General features: G+C 41.6%; 2 protein-coding genes across 3 annotated transcripts in view; one reads left to right on the top strand and one right to left on the bottom strand.

Annotated features, from left to right (window-relative positions):
• Positions 1-6,988, bottom strand: part of ARL6IP6 (ARF like GTPase 6 interacting protein 6) — a 34,606-nt gene extending 27,618 nt beyond the window's left edge. The window contains exons 1-2 of the mRNA XM_081337673.1: positions 6,812-6,988; positions 6,589-6,703 (exon numbers count right to left, since the gene is read on the bottom strand). Of these exons, the coding sequence (XP_081193799.1) occupies positions 6,589-6,703; positions 6,812-6,838 (142 nt within the window). The 5' untranslated portion in view covers positions 6,839-6,988. The remainder of the gene's footprint in view (positions 1-6,588; positions 6,704-6,811) is intronic.
• A 1,174-nt stretch (positions 6,989-8,162) lies between these two features.
• Positions 8,163-23,899, top strand: part of PRPF40A (pre-mRNA processing factor 40 homolog A) — a 36,987-nt gene continuing 21,250 nt past the window's right edge. The window contains exons 1-5 of one of the 2 annotated variants that reach the window (XM_081333892.1): positions 8,163-8,819; positions 12,135-12,272; positions 15,096-15,176; positions 18,022-18,052; positions 22,690-22,712. In XM_081333892.1, the coding sequence (XP_081190018.1) occupies positions 8,394-8,819; positions 12,135-12,272; positions 15,096-15,176; positions 18,022-18,052; positions 22,690-22,712 (699 nt within the window). In that variant the 5' untranslated portion in view covers positions 8,163-8,393. The remainder of the gene's footprint in view (positions 8,820-12,134; positions 12,273-15,095; positions 15,177-18,021; positions 18,053-22,689; positions 22,713-23,899) is intronic. The other variant, XM_081333893.1, reaches the window with a different exon arrangement.

Below are 23,899 nucleotides of genomic sequence, written 5' to 3'. Positions count from 1 at the left end.
AGCTGTTTAGGGTTTTTTGGAAGAAAAACATAAGATAGGACTTTGAAGGTTGGATATAGACGAAACTAAAAGGAAATAAAGTGCCATTAAAGAATACTTAAATTGAAGTTGTTAATAAAGAATGAAATAAGCTACTCTCGTTACATATTTGAGGGATATTTTTGAACAATTGACTCAAAAATTAATTTTAAGAATATAAGACTCCATAAAGAGATGGTGTATTGATGTCACAGAAGAATAAACTCAATAGGATGAGATTGAAATTGATCTGAATTTGAATGTGGATTTAAATATGACAAGTTACAAGTATAGTGGGTCTTATTCAAGACGACAATGAGGGTGCTTACCACAAGGAAGTACAGGCTTTGGTGAACTGGTGTAACAAAAACAGCCTCGTTTTAAATGAAGGGAAAACTAGAGAGATCATTGTCAATTTCAGAAATGGTAGGCAAAACCACAGATCTCTGAGTATTAATGATTCTTCTGTGGAGGTGGTTAGCAGCATCAAGTTTCTGGGTGTGCAGCTAACGAGTAGACTAGTTTGGTCATTCAACAGAGAAACACTGGTGAAGCCGGCACAAGAGTGCCTGCATTTTCTGCGTCGCATGAGAAAAGCACATCTTCATTTCCCTCTGTCCTTTCTACAGAGGGACAATCAAGAGCATCCTCTAGTATTCCATTACTGTCTGGTTTGGAAGCATCACTGCTTCAGACAGGAAGGCGGTACAGAGAGCAGTAAGGATGGCAAAAAGTTCACTACCTTTTATCCAGGACATAGCACATAAGTGATGCTTGGGCAAGGTTCATAGGATTGTCTGGAACACTACACATCCTTTGCATGACCTGTTTTCCTTGTTACCTTTTGGAGGGGCTTCATGGTATCCTAAGCAGAACATCCAGATTCAGTCAGTTTTGTTCCATATAGCATTACCCTTAACTCTCAAGTTTCCTTTTTCCGCTATGTATTCAAAATGGACAGTTATTCATATATGTGTGTGTGTGTATATGCACATGGGTATATACTTTTTTTTAAGAGCAGACAACATAATTTCATTTTTAATGTGGGCTTGTGTGCTCATAGTAAAAAAATTGTCCTGGCAGTCAACCCGGAAGCCAAGGGATGGGCCTCTACCTTCGCACTGGACAGGTGCAGAGCAGGGCTAGGCAGGGCTTTTCAACCTTTTCACCCATTGTACCACTTTTAGAATATGGTAACATCCGAGTCAAAAGATAACTGGAATAACAGGCAAGTTTGGCCTTGGAGTGCAAAATGAAGCAGGGCACAGGCTGATAGAATTCTGTCAAGAGAATGCAATGGTCATAGCAAACACTCTTTTCCAACAACCCAAGAGACGGCTCTACACATGGACATCACCAGATGGTCAACACAGAAATCAGATTGACTATATGCTCTGCAGCCAAAGATGGAGAAGCTCTATACAGTCAGTAAAAACAAGACCAGGAGCTGACTGTGGCTCAGACCATGAGCTTCTCCTTGCAAAGTTTAGGCTTAAACTGAAGAAAGTAGGGAAAAGCACTAGGCCACTCAGGTATGAATTAAATCATATCCCTGTTGAATATACAGTAGAGGTGACAAATAGATTTAAGGAATTAGATCTGATAGACAGAGTGCCTGAAGAACTATGGACAGAGGTTCGCGACATTGTACAAGAGGTAGCAACCAAAACCATCCCAAAGAAAAAGAAATGCAAGAAAGCAAAATGGCTGTCTGAGGAAGGTTTGCAAATAGCTGAGGAAAGGAGGGAAGCGAAAGGCAAGGGAGAAAAAGAAAGATACGCCCAATTGAATGCAGAATTCCAGAGAATAGCTAGAAGAGATAAGAATGCCTTCTTAAATGAACAGTGCAAAGAAATAGAAGAAAACAATAGAATAGGGAGGACCAGAGATCTTTTCAAGAAAATTGGAGAGATGAAGGGAACGTTTAATGCAAAAATGGGCATGATAAAGGACCAAAATGGCAGGGACCTAACAGAGGCAGAAGAGATTAAGAAGAGGTGGCAAAATTACACAGAAGAACTATACAAGAATGAGCTTAACGTCCCTGATAATGACAATGAGGTGGTCACTGACCTCGAGCCAGACATCCTAGAATGTGAAGTGAAGTGGGCCTTAGAAAAACTGAGCAACAACAAAACTAGTGGAAGTGACAGTATTCCAGCTGAGCTATTCAAAATCTTAAAAGACAATGCAGTAAAAGTGCTACACTCAATTTGCCAGCAAATTTGGAAAACTCAACAGTGGCCACAGGATTGGAAAAGATCAGTTTACATTCCAATTCCAAAGAAAGGCAGTGCCAAAGAATGTTCAAACTATCGCACCATTGCACTCATTTCTCATGCTAGTAAAGTCATGCTTAAAATCCTACAAGCTAGACTTCAGCAGTATGTGGATCGAGAACTACCAGAAGTACAGGCAGGATTTCGAAGAGGCAGAGGAACTAGAGATCAAATTGCCAACATACGCTGGATCATGGAGAAAGCTAGGGAGTTCCAGAAAAACATCTACTTCTGCTTCATTGACTATGCTAAAGCCTTTGATTGTGTGGATCACAACAAACTGTGGCAAGTTCTTAAAGAGATGGGAGTACCAGACCATCTTATTTGTCTCTTGAGAAACCTATATGCGGGTCAAGAAGCAACAGTGAGAACTGGACACGGAACCACTGATTGGTTCAAAATTGGGAAAGGAGTCCGGCAAGGCTGTATACTGTCGCCCTGCCTATTTAACTTATATGCAGAGCACATCATGAGAAAGGCAGGGCTAGATGAATCAAAAGTTGGAATTAAGATTGCCGGAAGAAATATCAACAACCTAAGATACGCAGATGATACCACTCTAATGGCAGAAAGTGAAGAAGAACTAAAGAGCCTCTTGTTGCAGGTGAAGAAGGAGAGTGCAAAACTTGGGTTGAAACTTAACATTAAGAAAACCAAGATCATGGCATCTGGCCCTCTCAATTCCTGGCAAATAGATGGGGAAGAAATGGAGGTAGTGACAGATTTTATTTTCCTGGGCTCCAAGATCACTGCAGACGGGGACTGTAGCCAAGAAATTAAAAGACGCTTGCTCCTGGGGAGGAAAGCCATGGCAAATCTAGACAGCACACTAAAAAGCAGAGACATCACCCTGTCAACAAAAGTGCGTATAGTCAAGGCTATGGTCTTTCCAGTTGCAATGTATGGCAGTGAAAGTTGGACCATAAGAAAGGCTGAGCGCCAAAGAATTGAGGCCTTTGAACTGTGGTGCTGGAGAAGACTCCTGCGAGTCCCTTGGACTGCAAGGCGATCAAACCGGTCAGTCCTAGAGGAGATCAATCCTGACTGCTCTTTAGAAGGCCAGATTCTGAAGCTAAAACTCAAGTACTTTGGCCACCTAATGAGAAGGAAGGACTCACTGGAGAAGAGCCTAATGCTGGGAAAGATCGAGGGCAATAGAAGAAGGGGACGACAGAGAATGAGGTGGCTGGATGGAGTCACTGAAGCAGTAGGCGCGAGCTTAAATGGACTCCAGAAGATGGTAGAGGACAGGAAGGCCTGGAGGAATGTTGTCCATAGGGTCGCGATGGGTCGGACACGACTTCGCAGCTAACAACAACAACAACAACAACAACAACATCCGAGTACCACTAATCACCTAGCAAGACTTGATGAACACACACAAAAAAAGGAAAAAAGTGATGAAGTACAGGTAGTCCTCCAGCTGGAGCCTGGCGCTGATCCTGGCGCTTCTGCTAAGCCCTGACAGCCCCGAAGAAGCGCTGATCCTGGCACTTCCGCTGAGCCCTGACAGCCCTGCAGCTCCAGCCATCTCTCGCTCTTGTTGCAGGTGAAGAAGGAGAGTGCAAAACTTGGGTTGAAACTTAACATTAAGAAAACCAAGATCATGGCATCTGGCCCTCTCAATTCCTGGCAAATAGATGGGGAAGAAATGGAGGTAGTGACAGATTTTATTTTCCTGGGCTCCAAGATCACTGCAGACGGGGACTGTAGCCAAGAAATTAAAAGACGCTTGCTCCTGGGGAGGAAAGCCATGGCAAATCTAGACAGCACACTAAAAAGCAGAGACATCACCCTGTCAACAAAAGTGCGTATAGTCAAGGCTATGGTCTTTCCAGTTGCAATGTATGGCAGTGAAAGTTGGACCATAAGAAAGGCTGAGCGCCAAAGAATTGAGGCCTTTGAACTGTGGTGCTGGAGAAGACTCCTGCGAGTCCCTTGGACTGCAAGGCGATCAAACCGGTCAGTCCTAGAGGAGATCAATCCTGACTGCTCTTTAGAAGGCCAGATTCTGAAGCTAAAACTCAAGTACTTTGGCCACCTAATGAGAAGGAAGGACTCACTGGAGAAGAGCCTAATGCTGGGAAAGATCGAGGGCAATAGAAGAAGGGGACGACAGAGAATGAGGTGGCTGGATGGAGTCACTGAAGCAGTAGGCGCGAGCTTAAATGGACTCCAGAAGATGGTAGAGGACAGGAAGGCCTGGAGGAATGTTGTCCATAGGGTCGCGATGGGTCGGACACGACTTCGCAGCTAACAACAACAACAACAACAACAACATCCGAGTACCACTAATCACCTAGCAAGACTTGATGAACACACACAAAAAAAGGAAAAAAGTGATGAAGTACAGGTAGTCCTCCAGCTGGAGCCTGGCGCTGATCCTGGCGCTTCTGCTAAGCCCTGACAGCCCCGAAGAAGCGCTGATCCTGGCACTTCCGCTGAGCCCTGACAGCCCTGCAGCTCCAGCCATCTCTCGCTCTTGTTGCAGGTGAAGAAGGAGAGTGCAAAACTTGGGTTGAAACTTAACATTAAGAAAACCAAGATCATGGCATCTGGCCCTCTCAATTCCTGGCAAATAGATGGGGAAGAAATGGAGGTAGTGACAGATTTTATTTTCCTGGGCTCCAAGATCACTGCAGACGGGGACTGTAGCCAAGAAATTAAAAGACGCTTGCTCCTGGGGAGGAAAGCCATGGCAAATCTAGACAGCACACTAAAAAGCAGAGACATCACCCTGTCAACAAAAGTGCGTATAGTCAAGGCTATGGTCTTTCCAGTTGCAATGTATGGCAGTGAAAGTTGGACCATAAGAAAGGCTGAGCGCCAAAGAATTGAGGCCTTTGAACTGTGGTGCTGGAGAAGACTCCTGCGAGTCCCTTGGACTGCAAGGCGATCAAACCGGTCAGTCCTAGAGGAGATCAATCCTGACTGCTCTTTAGAAGGCCAGATTCTGAAGCTAAAACTCAAGTACTTTGGCCACCTAATGAGAAGGAAGGACTCACTGGAGAAGAGCCTAATGCTGGGAAAGATCGAGGGCAATAGAAGAAGGGGACGACAGAGAATGAGGTGGCTGGATGGAGTCACTGAAGCAGTAGGCGCGAGCTTAAATGGACTCCAGAAGATGGTAGAGGACAGGAAGGCCTGGAGGAATGTTGTCCATAGGGTCGCGATGGGTCGGACACGACTTCGCAGCTAACAACAACAACAACAACAACAACAACAACATCCGAGTACCACTAATCACCTAGCAAGACTTGATGAACACACACAAAAAAAGGAAAAAAGTGATGAAGTACAGGTAGTCCTCCAGCTGGAGCCTGGCGCTGATCCTGGCGCTTCTGCTAAGCCCTGACAGCCCCGAAGAAGCGCTGATCCTGGCACTTCCGCTGAGCCCTGACAGCCCTGCAGCTCCAGCCATCTCTCGCTCAGGCTTGTGCGGTGCTGCCACCTGTTCAGCTCATTCCCCTCCCCCGCTACCACTTTTCTAGGATGGTCGTGTACCACCTGCCAGGTGCCAATGTACCACTGGTTGAAAAGCCCTGTTCTAAGGGAAACAACATTGACAGTTTCTCCTTTGAAGTTTTTTGTAAACCACAGTAAAATACATGGGAAAATCCCATTGCCAAGAAAATGAAACTAGGTTTAGGTTAAGGTTAGATCAACCTCCCATCGTCCTGTGCGCTCCTACAGGTAGGGCCTCCTCAGGGTGCCGCCGGTCAGGGAGTGCCAGTGGGTGATCCCCAGGGGGAGGGCGTTCTCTGTGGGTGCGCCTGCCCTATGGAATCAACTGCCAACAGAACTCCGGACTGCCCCCGACCTTCGTTCGTTTCGCCGGGACCGAAAAACCTGGCTCTTTGAGCTATCTGGTCTGGACTGAGGGGTTTTAATTTTTTTAAATTGTGATTTTAATTTTTGGGGGCTAGACTTAATTTAATTTTATTTTAATTTTATATTGTATTGTTTTTTTTAAAAAAAATTGCCTTGTAAACCGCCCTGAGTCCTTCGGGAAAAGGGCGGTATATAAACTGAATTAAATAAATAAATAAATAAATAAATAAAATACTTGGGAGTCGTGGCCAAAAATTAATGTTAGGGATAGATCCTTGAGAGGTTTGTTTTTTTTTTAAAGAAAAGCAACATGGACAGCTTCGCTTTTCAAGTAGTTTTTGGACCACCGTAAAATTCATGGGAAAATCCCATTGCCAATGAAAATGACTTTTAAGATTAAGGTTAGGCCTTCTTCGCCCAGTTTCGAGAAGGGGGACCGCTCTCTCCCTCCTTGCCTCACCTCGCAGCGCCAGGCAAGCGACGGCTATCAGGAGCGCCAGCAAGGCGACCACCGCAAGGCAGCAGAGCACCGAACAGGCCCTGCTCGGCCACTTACTCCCGACGGCTTCGGGCCCCTGCAACGAAAATCAATTCACGAGAATGAAGCGCACACAGAGCCCGCCTTAGTAAACTCGGCCTGACGTCCCCATCAACCAGCCCCCTTCACCTCGGCCGCAACTAACCGCAACGACTGCGCGACGCGCCTCCATGGCAGCGGAACAATCGCTTTCAAGGGGGCAGGAAAGAGGGGGAGGGGAGAAAGCCCTCAAAACAGCCCTTGACAAAAAAATTCCCCACCGGGAAGAAACCTAGCGAACTAGCTAGAAATAGCAGCAGCAACCGCAGAGCGGAAGTCCCGCTTGGTCTTCCGAGCGCCGCTTTTCGAATAGCCACGCCCGGCGTCCGAGGTCAAAACGCTCCCGTGCTGCCCCTGTTCCATCTGAGGAAACTCTTGCGCAGGGGGTCTTCAAACTTGGCCCTTTTATGACTTGTGGACTTCAACTCCCAGAATTCCTCAGCCAGCTTTGCTGGCTGAGGAATTCTGGGAGTTGAAGTCCACAAGTCATAAAAGGGCCAAGTTTGAAGACCCCTGCGGTCTTGCGTATCCGCGTGGGTCGGCTCTATATCAAAGTGGGATAAGTCTTGGCTGTGCGCATGAGAAGACTGCTAATGGCTGACTGTCCTTTTGACTAATAATGCAGTCAAACCTCTTGTCATTTATATATATGTTTTTATTGCTAAGGATAAATCATGTACGCCAGTCGTTGAAATGTGCATTTCAACAGTAGAAGGTGATGCGGTATTACTTACACCCAGTGCAGCAAATGAGTAAGGTGGCATAAGAATACATTTCATCCTCACAGAAAAAAAATAGTCCAAGGAGAAGTCTCTTGTATCCACTCACTGATGATGGCAGCAAGTCCTTGATTAGCTGCTGACATTAGAAATTATGACGGGCTAGAAGTTTTCATGAAAATATATAGCTGTTGTTTTCCTCTGTCCTCTATTGCAGAGTTTATGTTGGCTCCAGTCACTAAGTCAAGGAAGAGGAATATATGTTATAGTGCAGGGATCTTCAAACCTGGCCCTTTTATGACTTGTGGACTTCAACTCCCAGAATTCCTCAGCCAGCTTTGCTGGCTGAGGAATTCTGGGAGTTGAAGTCCACAAGTCATAAAAGGGCCAAGTTTGAAGACCCCCTGCGGTCTTGCGTATCCGCGTGGGTCGGCTCTACCTTCCCTTCGCCTCCACGTTCCTTTTATTTTTCCCCCGCCTTGGTTGTTGGTTTTTTGTTTTTTTTTACGCCCAGAAATGGTCCCTCTTGGCTCCCGTAGCTCCGCCTTTCAACCTCCGCCGCTCGGAGCGAGCTGCTTCTCCCGGCGTCCTCTGCGCTCCGCGCGTTTCTCCTTCCCCCTCCTCACCTCCATTCCGGCTCCTACCCTTTTTCCCCCCCTCCCAACCCGCGCTCGGGTCTTGGACGCTGGCCCGCCTTTTCCCCTTCGGCGAGAGGAGAAGCAGGAGCCCCTCCCCCTACCGGCGCGAGGTTTTGTTCTTTCCTCCTCCGGCCGCGTGCGCCGTGATTTCCCCACCCCACCCCCCTCGCAGACTTCCGACGAGGGTTAACCCTACGGAGCTCCCACCCACCCCGTGTCCGGTCTTCCTTCTCCTCTTCTCTGCTCGGTTTCCGGCTAACGGTCTCCCTCGGATCCCGGCGGAAGTAAGCAGGGCCGGCTCGGCGGAGCCAGGCCTGCGCCCGGGAAAGCCATGTCAGGCGGAGACTCGGCGGCCGCCGCGGCCTCTCCTCAGCCGTTGCCCTTCTCGCTGCCCAAGCCGCCTCCCCTCATGCAGCTCAACCCCGGCGAAGGCGTCCGCCCTGTGGGAGCCCCCGGCCCGGAGCAGTCGCCGAAGAGCGCCCGCATGGGAGGCCGGCCGGACTGGCCCGCCGGGAAGCCCGTCAGTCTCCTGGCACCTCTCCTTCCGCCGCGCGGGGAACCCGAACCGCTCCTTCCCTTCGGACCGTCCTCTCGCCAGCCTCTCCGGGGCAGACTCCTAGGCAGGGGCGGCGGAGGAGGAGGAGGCGGCGGCGGCAGCGGTGCGGGTAGCGGCAGCCTCCTCAACCCTGCGATGAGGCTGGGCGCCGGCGGGGCAGGAAGCAGCGGCGGCGGCGGCATGGGCCGAGAGTCCGTTATGGTAGGTGGGCAGCGGACGATTTGTTTTGGGGGGGGGGGGCGCCGCAAAAGTAAGTTGCCTTTTTCCTTCGGTTTTTCAGCTCCCGTTTCAAAATTTCGTAGCCGTGAAGTAAAAAAGCTCTTCTGGCCTCTTGGCCTCATTTGAAGGTGTGGAGGGAGTCTAGTTACCCCAGGGGTCTTCAAACTTGGCCCTTTTATGACTTGTGGACTTCAACTCCCAGAATTCCTCAGCCAGCAAAGCTGGCTGAGGAATTCTGGGAGTTGAAGTCCACAAGTCATAAAAGGGCCAAGTTTGAAGACCCCTGAGTTACCCTGACTAGTCTTCTTCAGTGACTGAGTTAAGTCTGCCCGCATTTTCGCTCCGAGTCTGTGCCTGTCATGTTAACGGTGACGGTATGCTAGTGCTTTTTCGACACGGGTGGGTTTTTTTTTCTTTTTTTAAGACCATTTAGCATTCTAGCCGGTATGAGATTTTAGCTAATGCCTGAATGCTGGATGAAAATTTAACTTGTTGCTTGGCTTCTGTGGAGATTCTCAGTCATCCTTGTCTCATGAAGCAACTGGACTTTCTTTGTTTTCGCTTCTCCTCCAAGAAGCTTCTTCACCTCAGATCTGGAGAAGCTTCTTGAATGAGATGCAAAACGTGAAAAAGCACCTTTGGGGTTGTTGCTTGGCATTCTTTTCCCTGTACCTAGAAAGGTATGTTGGAAAGGCCTGGTAAGTGCATATTTTTTTTCCACCATTCCAAAGAATGGTGAGACTTAAATCTTTGCAGCAGTGCATGTGGTAGGGAATCAACAGAAATATGAATATTATCATTTGAAAAACGGCCCAATCAGCATTGTTGATTGTGTGCCATCACGTTGTTTTCAACTTCTAGCGATCCGCATTGATTCTTTGATCGATCCGCATTGATTCTTTGATCTTCTAACCTGGTCTCTCAGGTTTTCTAGTGCCAGTGTTATTGGGGCCATCCACCTTGCTGCTGCTGCTGCTGCTGCTCTTCATCCTCTTTTTTCCTTCTAACTTTCCCACCATTACAGCCTTTTTCAGAGAGAGACTCTCAGATTTGCTAGGTTTATAGTAATTATAAATAGAATTTGACAAATTGAAATTATTTGGCATGATCATTTGGAACACTAAGCCAGAATTCTGGAGGACTAGCTTAGGATGAATTTATATTGATTTATAAATATTTGTTAATTTTATTCATTTATTGTGCCAAGCAATCCATTCACTTTCGTTTCATTTTTTTACTGTTCACCTGCAACTCCTGGTTTTTCCTCTGCATTGTAAATTACAAAAAAAAACTGTAGTTTTTGATACTGGCTTAAAAGGGGACAGTAAGCCAAGAACCTTGATTTGAGTCGCAAAACAAAGAAATCCTTTCTATTTCGTGCTGTAGTTACAAAAGGAAAAGTAGGAGCTTTCAATGACAAGTCAACGTTCATTATTATTGTTCCATGTGAATGTTACTAATATATGTGAAGCATTTGAACAGTTGTAACTTGAGTTACAAGTCTTATAACTATTTTCAAACAAGTAGGTCAATGCCAATATTATTTACAGGAATATTTAATGAAATTGTACCATTAATAGTGCTTAATTCTTAAGAACGTTTATACCACTTATACCCAAACCTGCCTAATATACATGTTATTTCTTCTTTGAAGACTTGCTGTCCAAGTCTTTCCTGTTTGAAGATTTGCTAACCAAAATATTTCTTTACAAAATTAAGAATATAATGAAGGTAACCTAAACTTTTCAGAGCAGATTATGAAATATACATGTTAATGAGTTTTATTCATTTTACAATCTAAAGATAGTTGAAAACAAAAACACAATTCTACCCCCTTCCAAAATGTGATTAAAATTTTAAAATAGCAAAATAACATCTGATTAATAAAAAGTATTTCCATTTGATTGCAGAACAAAGTTAGTGACTTGAAATGCATAGTTTCCTAAATGTAGCACTTGAAAAAGCCCACTTGCAGATTACCCTAATAACGATTGGAGAAAATAATACAAAAAAGGTGTTTTAGGTGATCTTTAATTAGGATTATGCACAAGGAGATAGCTAAATGCTATTTTGTTTTGGGTCTAAAAGTCATAAATCACTAACAAGCTAGTTGCTAGTGTATGTAGTTTAATTTATTTTTAGTAAAACTCATGTCTGCCTCAGTATTTGCACTGAACAGTCTATGTTAGCTGATAGATAAATTCATACAGCTATTTTTTAATTTTATATAAGTAAAATCTAAGAAACATACAAGCAGGTTTCTTTTTTTAATTTCCATATTTTAACTTTTACTGGTTTAATGATTTAAACCAATAAATTTAAATTAATTAAAGGTTTAATTGCTTTAGACCACAGGTCTGCAACCCGCGGCTCCGGAGCCGCATGCGGCTCTTTCAGCCATTTCATGCGGCTCCCAGTCCTCTGCCATGTGCAGTCCAAAAGAAAAAAAAAGTGGGACTAAAAAAGTTCAATTCAAATATGCAGGGTAGGTGCATATCTCGCCTTGGCTCCACTCTTCAGTCAAACCCTGTTCTGTGCATGCACGCGCATGTGCACACATTTTTTGCGGCTCCCAGTTTTTCCTTTTGTGAGGGAACCGGTTCCGAGTGGCTCTTTCACTGTTTCAGGTTGCTGACCCCTGCTTTAGACTGTCAGAGTGCAAATCTGAATGGCCATAAATAATTGGATGTTTTATTTAAATGTTTTAACTTTATAGCTATCCAATTCAGTGGACTGTTGGTGGCAGTGACCTGCTCTATGCATATTTCAACTACCATTTTCTCAGAAAATAGGATCAGCGTTTACAGTTCTGATTTTCTCTGAATGTTTTCTGACTTTCTCATCTGGCAAACAATATATCCAAGACTGGATCATTTGAAATCTGATGTACAATGTTTCAATCACAGAAGGTCTTGTTCAAACACAAAACAATAGTGTTTGAGTGCAAAATGAGCTGTTGTAACATTCTAAAGTGCTTCAAACTCAGAACAGCCCATTACATGATGGAAATGTTTTGTACATCCCTAATGCTTATTTGTTATACTTTTTTTTTCTTGAGGACTACTCATATAATAGATACAAATAGTAATTGCAATAATAAAATAGCAAGTTTTTAAACTATCGTCAGTTGTAATATCCACAAAGGGAAAAGTATAAAATATTTATGTATTGACAGCATTGATAATATTGTAGCAGTTACAAAAAACTAGCTGATTGTGAGTCCTAATTAACCATATTTGGAACTTAGCTGGTTTCTGTTTTGCTTGTATTCCTAAAATCCTGAACTGTGTTTTTCAGATGGGACATCCAGGCATGCCTCACTATCCACCCATGGGAATGCATCCTATGGGCCAAAGGCCCCCCAACATGCCTCCAGTATCTCATGGGATGATGCCTCAAATGATGCCTCCAATGGGAGGACCACAAATGGGACAGGTAAATGGGCTTCTGTGATTTTGTTATGTATACTACTTTAAAATTAAACAGTACTATAATTTCAATCTTTTAAAAACTTTCCATAGGTCATTAGGAATTGGCACTGATTCATATCAGTACAGTCTTCCTAATCTCTTTTTCTCATTATTCCTGACTTAAATGAATCAGAAGATTTTTTTTTTCTTGAAACAGGTCAGTTACTTTTCTGCATAACATTTGGGATAGGAAAGTATTTTGGCCTTACGCTGCTTACTATTTGGTTGAATCCTTACTTCTCCGCAATATATTTCTCCTGTATGTCAATAAGTAGTTTAGTCTTTTCAGATCTGGGCTTTTATTTTCCCTTTTTGTAGTGGCCTTAGTTCTTTGTGTTCAGTGTGATATAGCAGAATTTAAAAAAAACCCTTTACTTATTACTCTAGATAGTAATCCCAGTACAATACTGTCCATACTTACACTAGTTCAAACCTTGAATTTTAAAGTAACTCATAGTGTTAGTCCTGCACTAATGAAAAAAGTTTTCATCTTTTTGGTGAATAAAGGTCATTCTGTCCGCATATGGCATTAAAAATCATGTAAGTCCTTTGCATTCTGGACACTACCAAAATTTGTTAGTGCAGGTGCATGTATTTTAAACAAGGATAAATGGTGAATAGGAGACATGAAAAGTAATTTGAGCAGTTCGGCTATTTATCTTATCTGTTAATTGCAAAGCCTCTAATTATCAGACGATTTAACATAGCTGATCAAATTCCCTAGGCCATTGCTTTGAATTAAATTGTTGTTCTGCTCACATTACTGTGCCCTGGCATATTTTATTGCTTGGCCATCGTGGAAATCATAGAACACAAATGGGTGATCATCTTGCACATATTACTAGAAATGAATTCCAAGAAATGTAAGGCAAGCTGTATATGTGTTTGCCACTTAAAATATGGACAGTTATGTCTTGGATACGAGACTATTGTCCCATTCATTTCAACAACCCATGTTCTTTCTTCAAGGGATATTATTTTTCTGTCTAAGGAAAAAAACTAACAAATCTTTAGAAACTCTTTTTTATTGCTTTTGGGGGCTACTGTGTTCCACTATTCCAGTTTATTTTATCATATTTCACAGTTTATTCTTATTTAAATAACATTTTTCCCTATTGATATTGGTATTTCCTTTCTCCAGGCACTGATTTATAGATAATCTTGAGTTGTGAATCAAGTGATATGTCAAAAAAGTAAGGCTGTCTCCAAGCACTTAAAGCAGGACTGCCGTTCAGAGACAATGGGTTATAAACCCATGTGTCGAGAGCCACCGCATAGCTGTGTGGCTTTGTGGCTTTCCTAAAACCTGGATTTGTCGAGCACAAATGTTTTTATTTTTTATGGGGCTAGAATATAATTGGTGGCCTGTATTCTGAAAGTGTTTCTAAAACTATTTGGATGGAGATGTCTAGGGAGCAACTCTTGGTTGGAACACACTTATTTGGAAGCAGCAGTGGGGCAAGACTCCTTTCTTCTCCTGCTTCTACAGGATGGTGGGGAATGGGAGGGCCACTCCCGTTCTTTCTTCTCTTCCTCACGCTTCCAAGAAAACCTTGTGGATTGAGGGTGGAGCAGTAGCCCTACCAAATACCTCTCCCTCCACACAAGATGGAAGGTAAGAGGGAGCAATAACCTGATGCTCCCTGAAGATACATGGGAATGGGGTTATTTGGCCAACCCTTCAGGGATTGTCGTCACATATTTGGGGGTTGATTTCCCTAGAACTATTTGCGGGATCTGCCAACAAAATTGGCTGAATGCGGCCAATTAACTATATTATGTATTGCCATCCTCTTAGTCCCCAATGAGGACTGATGAAAATTTCACAAAACCTCTGCCTCTCTTTTCAGAAATTTTTTTTCTGGTTAACCTCCATGTGCATACACAAGCAAATTAGTTCTATATGAATAAATGCCTTGGGTCTTTGACTGAGCTGGCTTGTAGTAGACCCTTGTATGTATTGTCTTGCGGAATCACTGTCAGAGTAGAATTATCCCTCCCTAAATTTACTCTGATTTAAGGACTAAGGAAAATGATGCGGTTTTAATTGGTTACGGTAGTTTGCATCCTTGTTGCATGCCTTTCTCCGCTTTTTAACAGTTCATGTTTTTGAACCCTGCAGTCATAATTCTTAAACTTTATAGTTCTCTTCATCTTGGAACATCTTTGCAGCATAACTCTTACTCCAGCCCTGTGAGACAAGTTCTTCAGGTATTATCCTCTGTTCATAGATGAGGTAAATAAGCCCTCAAGATTAATAGAGTTTACGTAGGTCACAGGGAATTGGTTTGGGAATTAGAATTGGAAGTTTTAGAGTTTTAAATGGATTGGGCCCCATACCTTCAATGACTTGCAAGTAGTCTAATGTTTGGGGTTTTTAAAAATAAGACACAAGCATATGGGCCCATATTCTTGTTTATCTTTCTGCTATCCCTCCATACCAGTCTGCTTCTTTCTTCACATTTTGTCTTTGGTTCCCTTTCGAAAGACAATCAAAAGTAGATGAACAATTGTGTCCTTATTTGTTGGCCCTCAGCAATTAATATCTTGCCTACTTTAATGCTTCTGGTCATTTAGCGCTTTAATACTATTTATTTGGAATATCATTAGACAATTCCTGGATTCCTTTGTTAAACTTAGATACCCTTTTATAACTATACTCCTTTTGTTATGCCCCAAGTTACCTATTTGGGAACAGGGTTAAACTGTATCCTCCCATCAACCAAAAATAGTTGCAGGTGTAGCGTTCTAGTTGTAAACAAATACAATAATCATATTTTGATTGTAGATGCCTGGAATGATGCAGTCAGTGATGCCCGGAATGATGGCACCTCATATGTCTCACGGCCCCATGCAGCCAACAGGACCGGTAAATACTCTGTTTACAATTTTAAAAGTATTTGCTCTCTGCTGTACTGATTTCTGTATCTTTTTCCTAGTATACAATTCAGTATCTTTTTTATATCAGAACAAGTTCTGAACTTGAGCCACTTTATTGCTAATTATTTCAAACTTATATAATAAACAAATGCTAATAGCTCAGATTTTTTTTCTTAGAGTCACAATATGATTACCTCATGTTTCATTATAAGGTAGCCTGAGGTGTTTAATAGACTACATAACTATAAAATTCATAGATATTTGAATTGAATTGTTTTATCTTTTTTGATCAGGAAATGACTATCACTAATAATTTCATTTTCTCCACATGCATCATCTTAAGTTCTACAGATGCTGTCGAGAAAACCTTTATTAGCTCATAGAGTATGAGTAACTTTATTTTGGGTGAGATAGACTAAATCTGGAAGGATTTGAGAAAAAGTATCTATGTTGCAAGTAGGAGCTAGGGACCAGCAATCCCTTTGTCATGTAAATTCTATGTCCCAACCTCTTCTTTATATGTGTACATGAAAAATGCACAACTGATTATTTTGCTTTATTAGAATGACTGGTTTAGCTTTAATAATTATCTGTTGTGTATCAGTAACTTGCTTCAGTTCATGATGATTTAATAGTAGATGTAGATTTCCCTAATGGTCTCTCATCCAAGTATTAACCCAAGCAAACTCTACTTAACTTGAGAAGGTCAAATCTGTTACAGTCTCAAAACCAAAATGATGCCAAGTTCATGGTTTGGACAGAGGCTGAAATTGGGTGTGGAGTTTGTGTGGCAAATAACTAAAAAAAGAATTACAGATAATATTTGTAGAATATACTTCCTGATTATGCTGCATTACAATTTCACTTAATGTTTTAGATTGTTCTATGTTGTCTGATAGCTCACACAACATTCCTGTTGCAAGATGTTTCTCTTCAGCTTTCTTTCTCTCAAATCTTTTAGAGTTCAGGGTTGTTGTTTTTTTAACCTATTCTCCATATATTGCCACTTTTCATTGTGTTATTCACTTATTTTTTCTATTTGCCTGATCATTAATAATCTTGATTTCACATGGCGAAATAAGTAGACTACATTATATTAATTTCTGTACTAGCTAGTGAGAAAAGGAAATTTCCGCTTTTACAGACAGTAAAAAATACAGTGAACCAATGAAGATGAATCAAAGCATTTTCTGTAGAATCTTTTTTTTTCTTTGTCTAGTTTCCATCATCTTATCCAATTTAAATATCATCCTAGAAAAGAATCAAAATTGAATTGCTTGCATTTTCTTCCTATATGCTTCCTCACTTGTTTTTCACTTTTATTGACAGTAGCCTGTGATTCTTTAAGATATGCAAGCATTTCTTTTCTTTCTCTTGGTCTCCATTTTCAGTTAATTATGAAATAATGCTAATTCTCCACGAACAGCATTACAAAAATCTATGCATTCTTTTTTGTTCTATATAGTGAAATGTACATTAATATCCTGTAATTTTCATTCTTTTTTGTTATAATTTTCTCATCTTTAATATCTTAACTGTACTTTTCAAAAGCTGGATTTTTACCTGAGAGGTCTCATTCAAAAATTCAAAAAAAGAGAAGCAGATAGTAGATAATTGCTAAGAGAAAGTAGTAATTTATTAAATTTACAGTATATGCTGCCCAACTCTGGATTGATCACAAGTTGTTTGAAACTTTAAAACAAGAAAAAAAACCAAGATTTTTTTTAAAAAAGGATGACAAAACCAGATGAGAACAAAGGAAAACAACCCACGTAGTCTGAAGAAAGCTTCCCTCAAGCAACTAAGCCCCATGCCATGCAGGGCTTTATAGGTAATAACTATATCTTGAATCGAATAATGCATTCTGGACCAGTGTAAACTTTCAGGGTGGTCTTCAATGCTCTCCATGTAGAACACATTACAGTAGTCAAGCCATGAGGTGACCAGGACATGGATGAATAGAAGTTGCTGACCAAACTTTCATCCTGTTCCATTATGTAACTATTTGTAATCTTGTATGATTGCACACAAAACACATTCCTAAGATCCAAATATGAGGAGTCTGCATGAAGTGGTAGCAACTGTTTACTGCCCCAAAATAAATTAATACTTAACATGGTGTTTTTTTTCTTAAAAAAATACTCTCCTTTGAGTTGAACTCCACCGCTGGTGACTATAGATGTATCAGTGTAGGTTTTTTCACAGTACAAATAGTCCTCACTTAAAGACCATTCATTTGGCAAACATTCGACATTAACAATGGCTCTGGAAAAACTGGCTTACAACCCCGTCCTTGGACTTAAGAACCTGCCCCACAGTCATGTGATCATAATTTGAGAGCTTGGCAATTGCTGCACTCTTATGGCAATCACATTTTCCTGTAGTCCTGTGATTGCCAGCTTCTGCAAAAGCAAAGTCAGCAGAGAAGCTGGAAATGAGTTGCAAATCACAGAAAAGGTTGTAAAATTGGGTTCAGTCACACTACGCCTTTCTTAATGATCACCCCGCTTAACAAAAAAACATTCTAGTCTCATTGTTGTAAATTGAGGTCTATCAATAGTTTTCTTTCTTCCTAGCCAGTAATGTCTGATTTTGAAAAGCTAAGCAAGATTGGGTCTGGTCAGTACTTGGACAGGAAATAATCAGAAAATACAAGCACAAAAGACTGGAGGGAGAAGTTAAAAAAAGAAGCAAGGATAAACCACTTCCATGTTATTAACTCAAAAAAAATATATAAACAAGTTGTGTTGTTATCTCAAGCTTTTATGAGATCGCTTTTATCTACAGCATGAAATATAGGTGTATTTTTGTTTGTTTGTTTGTTTGTTTTACAGCCAGGAGTGAACAGCATGGACTCACAAATTGGTATGTATAAATAATCAGTTCTTTGTTAAGTAATTTTAAGATGTTATAAGAAATATTATTTTTTTCTAATTAAAAATAAGTTAAATTTTGCCATTAATTTAACTATCAAAGGAAAATTTGAAAATTCCAGTTTTTATAGTGAAACAAACAGACTTTATGGTCTTTAGAAATAATATTTTTCAGATTAAAAGTGCAGCCAGAAAAATACTCCATTGCAAGAGAAAATACTAAGCATCGTTAGGGGGGGGAAATCTAACAGTGGTCAGGATTCTGTCAGCTCACCAGCTATATTTTTATTTATTTATATTTTCATTCATCACATTTCTATACTACCCATCTCACCTAAGTGACTGAGTGGTTGTATTAAAAACACGTCACAAAATATCAAAGCATAAGTAAGAATTTATTTGTACCCTCCCTGGCCTCTGTGGAGCCTCTTGCACATCCCTGTGCACCTTCCCCAGCCAGCACCTCTCACGTACCTCCTTGCATCTTTGCCATGCTGCATACCTGACCCAATTAGTACCTTTTACACACCCTTTCATACCCTCCCTGACCCTCTTGCATGCCTGCATCATCCTCTCATGCATTCTCCCCTGTGCACTCTCTTGCTCCTTCCCCCACCAAGCAGCAGCCACTTACCTGCCTGTGGGCCATGGCATCCACAATTTTCTGCTGGCCTTCCCATGGGCTTTGGTTGTGGGAAACTGATAGGTTATTACTTGCTTAATAACTATGGAATTCTGTTTCAACATCAACTGGGGCTGCAGGAATTACCTTCCTTAAGCAATATGTCCACATTTTATGGCCATATTGCTTAGCAATGGAAATTCCAGTCTCAGTTGCTGTCATAAGTCAAGGACTCCCTGTATTATCTTTTGAATAAACCATAATTTTTGCTAAAAAATACAAAGGTATTTGTAGAGCCCTTTGGGTAAATTCACACAACATGCTAAAGTGAATCCAGCCCATTATGACTTTGTATCGTACATGATATCGTACATGATCGCTGCTCTGGCAGAGAAGTACTTGGAATATTGGCATGAATAATGCTTTCTACGAAATTGTTGTTGTTGTTGTTGTTAGCTGCGAAGTCGTGTCCGACCCATCGCGACCCTATGGACAACATTCCTCCAGGCCTTCCTGTCCTCTACCATCTTCTGGAGTCCATTTAAGCTCACGCCTACTGCTTCAGTGACTCCATCCAGCCACCTCATTCTCTGTCGTCCCCTTCTTCTATTGCCCTCGATCTTTCCCAGCATTAGGCTCTTCTCCAGTGAGTCCTTCCTTCTCATTAGGTGGCCAAAGTACTTGAGTTTTAGCTTCAGGATCTGGCCTTCTAAAGAGCAGTCAGGGTTGATCTCCTCTAGGACTGACCGGTTTGATCGCCTTGCAGTCCAAGGGACTCGCAGGAGTCTTCTCCAGCACCACAGTTCAAAGGCCTCAATTCTTTGGCGCTCAGCCTTTCTTATGGTCCAACTTTCACTGCCATACATTGCAAATGGGAAGACCATAGCCTTGACTATACGCACTTTTGTTGACAGGGTGATGTCTCTGCTTTTTAGTGTGCTGTCTAGATTTGCCATGGCTTTCCTCCCCAGGAGCAAGCGTCTTTTAATTTCTTGGCTACAGTCCCCATCTGCAGTGATCTTGGAGCCCAGGAAAATAAAATCTGTCACTACCTCCATTTCTTCCCCATCTATTTGCCAGGAATTGAGAGGGCCGGATGCCATGATCTTGGTTTTCTTAATGTTAAGTTTCAACCCAAGTTTTGCACTCTCCTTCTTCACCCGCAACAAGAGGCTCTTTAGTTCTTCTTCACTTTCTGCCATTAGAGTGGTATCATCTGCGTATCTTAGGTTGTTGATATTTCTTCCGGCAATCTTAATTCCAACTTTCGATTCATCTAGCCCTGCCTTTCTCATGATGTGCTCTGCATATAAGTTAAATAGGCAGGGCGACAGTATACAGCCTTGCCGGACTCCTTTCCCAATTTTGAACCAATCAGTGGTTCCGTGTCCAGTTCTCACTGTTGCTTCTTGATCCGCATATAGGTTTCTCAAGAGACAAATAAGATGGTCTGGTACTCCCATCTCTTTAAGAACTTGCCACAGTTTGTTATGATCCACACAATCAAAGGCTTTAGCATAGTCAATGAAGCAGAAGTAGATGTTTTTCTGGAACTCCCTAGCTTTCTCCATGATCCAGCGTATGTTGGCAATTTGATCTCTAGTTCCTCTGCCTCTTCGAAATCCTGCCTGCACTTCTGGTAGTTCTCGATCCACATACTGCTGAAGTCTAGCTTGTAGGATTTTAAGCATGACTTTACTAGCATGAGAAATGAGTGCAATGGTGCGATAGTTTGAACATTCTTTGGCACTGCCTTTCTTTGGAATTGGAATGTAAACTGATCTTTTCCAATCCTGTGGCCATTGTTGAGTTTTCCAAATTTGCTGGCAAATTGAGTGTAGCACTTTTACTGCATTGTCTTTTAAGATTTTGAATAGCTCAGCTGGAATACTGTCACTTCCACTAGCTTTGTTGTTGCTCAGCTTTTCTAAGGCCCACTTCACTTCACATTCTAGGATGTCTGGCTCGAGGTCAGTGACCACCTCATTGTGATTATCAGGGACGTTAAGCTCATTCTTGTATAGTTCTTCTGTGTAATTTTGCCACCTCTTCTTAATCTCTTCTGCCTCTGTTAGGTCCCTGCCATTTTGGTCCTTTATCATGCCCATTTTTGCATTAAACGTTCCCTTCATTTCTCCAATTTTCTTGAAAAGATCTCTGGTCCTCCCTATTCTATTATTTTCTTCTATTTCTTTGCACTGTTCATTTAAGAAGGCATTCTTATCTCTTCTAGCTATTCTCTGGAATTCTGCATTCAATTGGGTGTATCTTTCTTTTTCTCCCTTGCCTTTCGCTTCCCTCCTTTCCTCAGCTATTTGCAAAGCTTCCTCAGACAGCCATTTTGCTTTCTTGCATTTCTTTTTCTTTGGGATGGTTTTGGTTGCTACCTGTTGTACAATGTCGCGAACCTCTGTCCATAGTTCTTCAGGCACTCTGTCTATCAGATCTAATTCCTTAAATCTATTTGTCACCTCTACTGTATATTCAACAGGGATATGATTTAATTCATACCTGAGTGGCCTAGTGCTTTTCCCTACTTTCTTCAGTTTAAGCCTAAACTTTGCAAGGAGAAGCTCATGGTCTGAGCCACAGTCAGCTCCTGGTCTTGTTTTTACTGACTGTATAGAGCTTCTCCATCTTTGGCTGCAGAGCATATAGTCAATCTGATTTCTGTGTTGACCATCTGGTGATGTCCATGTGTAGAGCCGTCTCTTGGGTTGTTGGAAAAGAGTGTTTGCTATGACCATCGTATTCTCTTGACAGAATTCTATCAGCCTGTGCCCTGCTTCATTTTGCACTCCAAGGCCAAACTTGCCTGTTATTCCAGTTATCTTTTGGCTTCCTACTTTAGCATTCCAATCCCCCATGATGATGAGAACATCATTTTTTGGTGTTAGTTCTATAAGGTGCTGTAGTGCTTCATAGAACTGGTCAATTTCATCCTCTTCAGCACCGGTGGTTGGGGCATAGACTTGGACTACTGTGATATTGAATGGTTTGCCTTGGATTCGAACTGAGATCATTCTGTCATTTTGAGGATTGTATCCCAGTATTGCTTCTCCTACTCTTTTATTGACTATGAAGGCTACTCCATTTCTTCTGAGAGATTCTTGCCCGCAGTAGTATACCTGATAGTCATCTGAATTAAATTCACCCATTCCTGTCCATTTTAATTCGCTGATACCTAAGATGTCGATGTTCAGTCTTGTCATCTCTTGTTTGACCACGTCCAGTTTTCCTTGATTCATGGATCTTACATTCCAGGTTCCTATGGAGAGAAAATCTTTACAGCATCGGACTTTCCTTTCACCACCAGACACATCCACAGCTGAGCGTCCTTTCGGCTTTGGCCCAGTCGCTTCATTCTTTCTGGCGCTACTAGTACTAGCCCTCTGCTCTTCCCCAGTAGAATATTGGACGCCTTCCGACCTGAGGGGCTCATCTTCCAGCGTCATATCGTTTTGCCTTTTGGTACTGTCCATAGGGTTTTCATGGCAAGATACTGGAGTGGGTTGCCATTTCCTTCTCCAGTGGATCACGTTTTGTCAGAACTCTCTGCTATGACCTGTCCGTCTTGGGTGGCCCTGCACGGCATAGCTCATAGCTTCATTGAATTACGCAAGCCCCTTCGCCACGACAAGGCAGTAATCCATGAAGGGGCCTACGAAATTAGGTAGTTAAAATGTCATGTGGCTGATTGCATGTAATACATAGCTAATATCCGAACACCTGTGATCTGCCTTTTTATTTTTTATTATTTCTGACTCTCTTTTTAAGTGTAAGCTGCCCAGAGTCTAAATTGTATTAGTCAAATTTTGCCTCTGCTAAAATGCACATCCATGACATTCTGCCTGAAATAGTTACTGACAGGTAAGCTGTTCAATATAGGACTTGTGGGCCAAATTTATTTTAATAAACTTGAACGCTTTTTGAATCACATTAAGTAAATCGGGAAAGGTTTATTATAGTATTTACATAAAATTATTTTTTATTTTTTTTCTGCATAGGTTTAGCTCCTCCTGGGACTCAGGTAAGAAAGGACATTTTGTAATTCAGTCATTTCTAGCCAATTTCCCTGTTACTCCCTGTCTTTCTCCCTCTTATGTTAAAGCAAGTATTTTGTTGAGTGCTTAACTTTGCCAAAGTCTTAGATTACATTCATACCTTGATATAAACTGTGAATAGGATAAATAATGCAGGTAAAGTACAATAACTTGGCTTCAGAACCAAGTTATAAAGTTATCCGTTGTGCAATTTTGAACTAGATGTGATCTTTGTGAGCATTCATTTTATTCAAAAGTTTGCATTAAATTACATTTAAAATATAAACATTTGCTCTTGATGGGATTCATTCAGAAGTGCTTAATTATGGCAGGATCATGACTGATGTTTCAGCTAGTTCTGTTTTGTTATATCCATTAATAATTTAGACTATTATTAATGAAACACTGTTAAAAACTAGCCATAATTCTTAACCAAGGAAACCTACAGGATGTTCAAAGTCTACATGTTGTGTTAAAATGCAAGCCTTGCACGTACATGTTACACAAATTGGGCAGGGCTTGGATCCCAATGCTGTGCCTGCAATTTTGTAGATTTTTGAGCCTCTCCCCTGATATGTAGATACCTCTCTTCTCAACTAATGGTACTTTGTTGTTGATTTTATTAATAGTTTTATGCCACACGTCTTTCAGAGACTCTTGTCATAAAAAGAGAATGAAATGCTTCTTAATCTGTTGTAGCTATTCTGGAACAAGAATGAGAAGCAAGTCTCGTAAACTTGAGGCTTGGTCAGAACTTGATTAAATTAAGCTACATTTCCTCAGTTTGCAAGTTCCTAATAGCTAATATAGTAATGATCAGGAATTTACTTGCCAGAGCATGTAAGAACATAGTATATTTAGCTCCAGACAGGGTGTTATGAATATATTGGAAAATATTTTTATAATCCAAATATGCACAGAAACAGATTTTTCAGTTATAAAATATTTTTGCTACTTATTGAACCCTCAAGAATTTTCATGGATATGAATATACAGTAATCCTCGACTTATGACCAAAGTTGGGACTGGAATTTTGGTTGCTAAGCAGTGCAATCCTTAATGGGTCATCATGTGGCTGGACCCCATTTTATAACCAGTTTACTGTAGTCATTAAGTGAATCGTCCACTTCAGCGAATCCAGCTTCCCCAATTAACTTTGCTTGAGAAAGCAAGC

Source organism: Vipera berus (genome assembly GCF_964194415.1).
Source record: "Vipera berus genome assembly, chromosome: 1".
In the NCBI taxonomy this organism is placed as follows: Eukaryota; Metazoa; Chordata; class Lepidosauria; order Squamata; family Viperidae; genus Vipera; species Vipera berus.
This window is presented reverse-complemented; position numbering and strand designations above follow the sequence as displayed.